The 7,889-nt window shown below is 36.1% G+C and overlaps 1 protein-coding gene across 1 annotated transcript; it reads right to left on the reverse strand.

The window, feature by feature from the left end:
• Positions 1-6,394: 6,394 nt before the first annotated feature.
• On the reverse strand, positions 6,395-7,627 carry LOC132058055 (FCS-Like Zinc finger 17-like). The gene is made up of 2 exons (XM_059450622.1): positions 7,315-7,627; positions 6,395-6,878 (listed from the first exon to the last, which is right to left on the reverse strand). The coding sequence occupies exons 1-2, from the start codon at positions 7,542-7,544 to the stop codon at positions 6,659-6,661; spliced, it is 450 nt and encodes a 149-aa protein (XP_059306605.1). The 5' UTR covers positions 7,545-7,627; the 3' UTR covers positions 6,395-6,658.
• Between the last annotated feature and the right edge of the window lie 262 nt (positions 7,628-7,889).

Raw genomic sequence — 7,889 nt, forward strand, 5'->3', positions numbered from 1 at the left:
GAATGATTGTTGGTGTTGTTGTGTTGTTGAATTTGGCCGAGTTGAATTCTCGGGGTTGGTCCATTTATAAAGGAAGTCTTTGCCCAATTTCGTAGGATTATGTGTTAGTTGGAAATGAACTTCTAAATGCTTGGTTGACGTTGGTATTTATTGATGTTATGTAGATCTTGGAGAATTCGAGATATAAGTTTGATTTGGATTAGCGTTGTGTGCAAGCGAGGTATGTAAGCTTAACCCTTCTTTCTTTTGGCATGTCTTAGTTGTGTATAGGCTACAACACGAGCCTCGAGGAATTCTATTCTCATAATCCGAACATGTCCAGGGTTCGCGTTTGTCTCTTGGTAATCGTATGTTGATGTGAGAAAATATTGGTCTTGATGTTGTTGGAAAAAATGATTTTTAAAGTTGCATAAAAACTTGGTTTTCAAAAGAGTTTTATTCTTAAACGATGTTGAAACTTCGAACGCTCATAGCTTTCGACTAAGGGCTCGGATTGCCTCGATATCGTCGTGGGAGGTTGTATGACGTGTGATGAGTATGATTTCCATAGGCGGGCCCCGCTCGGGTTGACGCTCGTCCGTGGGTCCCGCGACCTTCTTTTGCACTTTTCTGATGACGTTTGAGAGAGTTTGGTATGACGATTTTCCCGATCCCCAAGTATGGTTATTTTACTTACTTTTTGAACTTATGATAACGATTTTATGCATATGGTTACTCACGACTCTGCTCGTGCGTGTTGTTGGTATATCTTTCACCGGTTCCCGGGCCGGTTTTGTTGTCGTGCGCACTATGATATATTCCGGTGTTATCTTGTGTTACGGTTCCGAGACCTCGCCATGGGGGCGGTTCCCGTTTATGAAGTTATCTTGTGATATGGCTTACGATGTGTTGTGATGATGTGTTGCGTTCGGGGTTGTACGGAGATTTGAAACCTTCCGGTGTTATCTTTGTGTTATGGCGCCATCGACAGGCGGGCGACCATATTTTACCGTGCCCTTTGCATGCTTTCGATTTTGAAAATAAACGTTTGGCATTTGGAAATGTACTTACTTTCGGTATACGTTCGAGCGTGACTCGGTTTATTTACTATATTTTACGCTTTGCATACTCGGTACATATTTCGTCCGACCCCTTTCCTCGGGGGCGCGTTCATGCCCGCGAGGTACGGACGACCGGTTTGCGGTCCGCCGATTTAGGAGATACATTCTGCCGTGTTGGAGTGCTCCTTTTATCCGAGCCTATATCTTGGTATATACTCGTTCGTTGCGTATATGTGTATGTGTGTTCGGGGGGTACGGCGGGGCCCGTCCCGTCATATGATTCGGTTGGTTTGTTTAGAGGCACGTAGACGTATATGTGGGTTGTGTGCCTACCACATACGTGTGTGTTTGTATATTATATGTTTTGGGCCAATGCGCCATCGGACGTATATCGGCTTTCGATATATGTGTATATATATGAATGGGTTTGAGATGTGTTTGAAACAGCGTTTGATATTTGTATACGCGTCAGCCAGCTGTGTGTGATTCAGGTTTGATGAATGCGTTTGGGTGCCCAACTCGGGCACTAGTCACGGCCTACGGGGTTGGGTCGTGACAAAAACATCTCTGTTGACAAACAAAACATGACTAGTTAGATCATAGAGTATATAGCCTTTTTGTGTTTCTGCATATCCAAGGTGGACTGCAGTTCTTGCTCTTGTATTGAGTTTATCAAATTCATGCACAATTTTTGCAAAGCATAAGCAACCAAGTATTCTTAGGTGTGCTAGAGATGGTTCTCTGTGATGCAACTGCTCATATAGTGATTTGTCTTTAACGACAGAACTTGGTAGCCTGTTTATAATGTATACTGCAGCTTTAACACATAGTCCCCAAAATTTTATAGGAATATAAGCTTGGAATTTAATTGCTCTTGTTATTTCTAGTATATGTCTGTGTTTTCTCTCAGCAATTCCATTTTGCTGAGGGGTGTAGGTACATGAAGTTTGATGAATTATGCCTAGTTTTTTAAATAAGTCACTGCACAATGTGTTTACAAACTCAGTCCCATTGTCACTTCTTACAACTTTTACCATTTTGTTAAACTGAGTATTCACATAAGTAAGGAATTGTTGCAAGATTGTATAGACATCAGACTTTACTTTTAACAAGAACACCCATGTAAATCTAGAATAGTCATCCACAACAGTAAGAAAGTATTTATTTCCTTCAAGAGTAGCAGTTTTGTAAGGTCCCCACAAATCCATATGAATCAAGTCAAAACTACTAGAACTATGAGTGACACTAACAGGAAAAGGCAACCTAGTCTGTTTGGCACATGGACACACTGTGCATTTATTGACTGTCTTAGTAATATGATCTAGGCTAACAGGAAATAGTTTTTTCAAGACTTTTATTGATACATGTCCAAATCTCCTATGCCAGACATCTACATCTATTTTGTAGTTTTGATCAAGTATAACAGAAACAACATTTCTAGGATTGATAGCAGCTAAAATGACTTCTTTTTTGTCAGTGTTTTCTGAGAGTATGTATAAGCCTCCATCCTCCATCTTCTCTACCAATCATCTTCACCTTCCCATTGAAGAGATCCTGAAAAATACAGAAGTCAGGGAAAAATGAAGCTGAACATTTCAATTCTTTAGTTAGTTTTGAGACAGATAGCAAATTGAATTTGAACTGAGGAATATAAAACACATCAGTGACTGTATTGTTATTGAAGAGAGTACTTGATCCTATATGAGTAACCAAAGAAATGTCTCCATTTGGTAGGTATACCCTTTTAGGATTTCCAGTATTTGACACAGTTAGAGTGTCTAGTAACTTCAGGTCTGCTACCATATGATTGGTAGCACCTGTATCTACTATCCACTCTTGTTTCTGGTCCTGGACTGTCAATGCAGTACTCATCATACCTGCCATATTCACTGAGTGAATAGGATCAGCAGGTTTGCTCAGTAACTTCAAGATGTGTTGATATTGATCTTGAGTCAGTAGTGGACAAGACTCTTGCTGGTTCATCTGGCTTGTTGAGGTAGATGCTGCTGCATATCCATGTCCTTGACCCTCTGCACTCATGAAAAGCATTTGTCCAGCTTGACTAGGCTTGCCACCACCAAGACAACTGTTAGTTTGTTCATTACCACAGTTGTAACTATCACCCTCAACCATCACATTGTGTGCAGAACTATTTCCATGATAAGAAGAGTTGTTTCCACCCTTTCTTTTGAACTGGAAATCTTTAGGATATCCATGTATCTTATAGTAATTTTCTTTAGTATGACCTTTAATCCTGCAAAAATCACAAAATAGTGAGTTATAGTTTTTCTTGAATTTCTGATTTCCTCCATTTCTAGAATACAATGCAGACTCAAATGACCCTTGTGGTCCAGGATTTGACCCTAACACCCTAGCATTAGCAAATACAGACTTTCGTCCTTCATCACTCATGATCATTGAGTATGCCTGATTAACAGATGGCATAGGATTCATAAGCAAGATTTGGCTTCTAGCTGCCTTGTAGGTATCATTTAGTCCCATCAAGAATTGGAACAACTTCATTTTCTGTAGATGCACCACATATTCCCTTGATTTATCACAATTGCAAGATGGTGTAGAGACTAAAGATTCAAACTCTACCCACAGTTCTTTCATCCTAGAGTAATAACTAGACACAGAACTTGTGCCTTGGGTAAGAGTGGCTATTTCTTTATGAATGTTGAAGGTTCTTGAACCATCTATCTTGTGGAATCTTTCAATCAGATCCTCCCACACTAGTTGAGCACTAGAAGCATACATGATACCCCCAAGTAATTCTTTTGATACAGAATTTATTACCCATGATAACACTATAGCATTAACCCTCCCCCACAAATTTTCTAAACCAGGAAACTTGTCTTTTGAGTCTGTTCCATCAACTATTCCAGGTTTGTTTCTACCCAACAATACCAACCTCATTGATCTATACCAAGCAGAAAAATTTTCAGAACCACTAAGTTGGAAAGAAATCACCTGGATTCCACTAACATCAGAAGACTGCAGGAATAGTGGATGTGTATAATCAATTCCATTTTGATTTCCTGTTCTGTGAGAGTTGAAGCTATCAGCATTTTCTTGTCTTTGATTATTGTTGTGAGTACCACCATTAGTCACATTTGTAACTTCATCAATTGCCATCTTGAATTTTCAAGATTTCAATCAGTAACAGCAGTTATAAGAACTGTATATTTGCGGAAGATTTGAACAGAATGTTTCGATCGATCAAGCTGGATTACAAGCTTGAAAGCTCTGATACCATGTAGTTTTTAGAAGGAGAAGAAGGATCAATGATCCTGATCACAATGTACACGCAGAAGAAGAGGTAAGAAGAAGAAGATCAAACTGAATTCTCATTATTGTGATGATGTATACAGGTCTGTATATCTGGTATATATAGGTGTGTGAACCATGGAGCCTAATCATGTAACTAACTTATGAATTAATAACTAAATCATTTTTAGATATTGATACTTAGGTCCCTGAACTCTATAACAGATTTCACACTAATCCTTCTAACTACCTTTAACTTAACAGTTACTCCTCTAACTAACTTAACCACCATTAGGATCACTTGCCTCATCATGTTTTCATTTAGATTCATTTATTACATAACGCGAGCAACTGGTTTATTGCTTTCAATTCCATGGTAGAGGTGTTCCTTTTGAGGGGTAGAATATAGGAGAAGCAGAAAGAATGAAAATGAGGTCTAAGCTTAAGGGAGTTTGATTTGGTGCAAGTAAGCATGATCAAATATTGACTGAAGTGGGGACAAGTTAGCGGGCAAGAAAACAAGAACGTGGTTTTGATGGAGTGTTCATGTTCCTGAAAATTAATTTTTTTAATCTTTACCGTGTTTGACTACGTAAAACAGAAAAACTAGGATACTTCGTTAACTTCTCGAGTGGGCCACGATACACTGTAGAAATAGTTTTTGGTCACCGATTTATGAGAGAGTGTCTGAACGTGGAAATAGTGTGCGCTTGTAACTTCAAAAATAATAAAAATATTGTAACAAATCAAACGTGCTTATGAGAATGTTGACTTATTCATATTTTCAACAAGTACTGACCTCACAGGCTCACACTCACAGTGCAAGAGCACTGCTCATGTGATGGAATAACAATAAGCGTGTAGCATGTTATGCCTAATCACTTTTTTTGGGGGTACATGTTAATATGTTATGCCTAATAACTGCAGCATATACTAATACTACATATTGAGCTTTTCAAACACAACGTTAGAACTATCGCACTTTATTAATTAGGTTGCTGTCTCTGTTATTAACCTAATTAATAAGGTTAAGGTAGCTAATAAAGTTTAAAAGCTAATTAAGTAGTAAGATAAAATTCATGTATGCTTATATATCTCCTCTTTATCCAAGTCCATTGTGGGTTTTGTGTGTGTGTGTGTGTGTTTTTTTTTACTGTGTAGTAAAATGAATGTTATATTTGATTCATATATTACTCAATTTGTGATTTATACATTACTTTCTTTATAAATTTCTGTATGATCAACCCTTAACATTTTTAGTACTTAAGTTAATAATCTCTATTTACTAAGAAAATTTGATAGAACCACATATCCACACATATTTTCAGCTACCAAGATAGAAATTTTAATATGAAATAAATAAAAGATATTTTGATAAAGGTCGTTTGCAATATTTATGACACTTAGAGACGACACATGCTTATAGCTATACATCATAGTCATCAATCATCATATCAACAAATATTAGGTGAGATTTATTATATCTGAAAGAAGAAGATAAGCTTACCACCTGCAATTTTTGGTGGTCAACTAATGACATAAATACAAGATTATTGATGCAATACTATCAAAAGAACTTGATTTTGGCAACTTAGCCAAACAAGCTCTCAGCTGTGAAAATCGCAAATTCGTTGACCGCAAAATTAAGGTGCGTAAAAGATATTTTCATGCAAATTGGGTGAGATGTAAAATATGTAAGTATTAAGACAATTGATTGAATAGTTCCCCATATTTCGCACTTAAATAAATAATGTGAAATTTCAACTATGTTAATCTATAGTATAATATAATAACATTTCCATACTAGTTGATTGTGTGAAAAATAAAAAGGTTCAATTCCTTTGTACTCAACGTTTGATCCAAGAGGAAGGTAAAGGTTCACCATATATGGTGCTTCCCTCAAGTCATGTTAATTTTTAAAATTAAGTGCTGATAAGTTGATGTGAGAATAAATATATTTCAATTAAATGTAATTTAGTGATAATAGTGTATGTGAAAACACATAAGCATTACATATATAAGTTTGTAGTTGAGGTCGATTCGGAAATATATAAAGTAACAACAATTCTCTCATTATACTACGGTTTCTATAATTTTGGTACCTTTATTCCGGAAATCCACATAAAGTTCGAAAATACAGAATTGGATAAAGAGAAGAATGGGTTAAAATCATCCTCGTCTTCAATTATTGTCACGTAGGAAACTTTCATGGACGGATGCACCCACATCAGCATCTTCGACAGCTCATATTGTCACTTTGTGTTCCCTACTATTTCTTCCACTATACATTTCCGAATATATACTCATAATCACCTAAACTTTAGAATAAAGCAAAAAAAGAAAATAAATTATGAGAATGTGAATATAGGTGTATTTTTAGCATATGCTATAGGGTTTCGCCGTTGATGGTAATCTTCCAATAGAGCCGAAGTTTCACTACACCGGCCACTTTCTCCACGTCTGCGAAAAGATCCTAAAATTTTCTTAGTTTGAGTTTCAATTTCTTTAATTTCATCCATGTAAATCTGCCTGTTTCTACACTCCAAACTGCAGAATCCCAGATCACCCCTGCATTAATTAATACAAAACATTGTTAATTAACGTGTCTCTCAAAAATGATACTACTAGCAAAATAGAGAAAATCAATTAAATTAATACTATAGTATGTTTAACCAAGGTTTTGTGAAGTCAAAAAGTGTTTCGTTCTTTCGAAAATTCTCATAACGGAGAACTGATGTGTTCAGCTAAGATTTTATGAAAAAAGTAAGTTAATTTTCAGTAACTGAATATAGTAATTTCTCCCTAGAAGTATTTTCTCAAAGCTTGACCAAGCACAAGTAGTTTAGTACTGACAGTTGTGTTTGTCAAATTGATTAGTTAGACACAAATTAGAGACTACTCTCTAAAAATATTTTTTTGAGAAACACTTCAAAATAATAAGGTTTTGGAAATTTGAATAAACATGTTATAAGCTAGTTGATTGGTTTTATACTAGTTTATGTACCTTAACATGTAAACTTCTTTGTCAAGCCTCAAAGTCTTGTTGCAAAGGAAACAACATTTGAGGAAGCAAGAATTATGTTCAGCACTGCTAGATATTTCAGTAGGATTTGTGTGGAAGATGGGTTTAACTCTGGTGAATCTTGAACTATACATAATTAGAACACTGTTAGGATCTGCCTTGCCTTGTTTAATTAGGATTTTCAGTCCAACAGCAACTGATTTCTGACCCATTTGAGGATTAAAGAAGCAGAAAATGAAAGAAATTGAGGAAATTGAGCTAGTAACTAGTAAGCACTGAAGGGTGTTTGATATGAGGGTAGATAAGTGGAGAGGTGAAGGGTTTATATTGGCAAAAAGTGGGGACAAGGGGTTGGCCCACAAACAGTTGTGAAGATAAGGATATTATTATGAGCCTGTTTGGATGGGCTTAAAAAAAGTAGTAAAGCTTGAACATATGTTCTAAAAAAAAAAAAATAAATTAGAAGCAATCCAACTTACTTTTTTTGGGCTTTATCTTATTTTAGAACATATACTTCGCTTTTAGATAAAATTTAAAATTATAGAAGTAATTAATTT

Source organism: Lycium ferocissimum, chromosome 5, assembly GCF_029784015.1.
Source record: "Lycium ferocissimum isolate CSIRO_LF1 chromosome 5, AGI_CSIRO_Lferr_CH_V1, whole genome shotgun sequence".
NCBI lineage: Eukaryota > Viridiplantae > Streptophyta > Magnoliopsida > Solanales > Solanaceae > Lycium > Lycium ferocissimum.

Excerpts from the sequence above, each read along its gene's own strand:
- LOC132058055 (XM_059450622.1), bottom strand. The coding sequence starts at position 7,544 with ATGGGTCAGAAATCAGTTGCTGTTGGACTGAAAATCCTAATTAAACAA. Across the intron at positions 6,879-7,314 it reads AAAGAAGTTTACATGTTAAG|GGGTGATCTGGGATTCTGCA; the intron begins GTACATAAACTA and ends TAATTAATGCAG.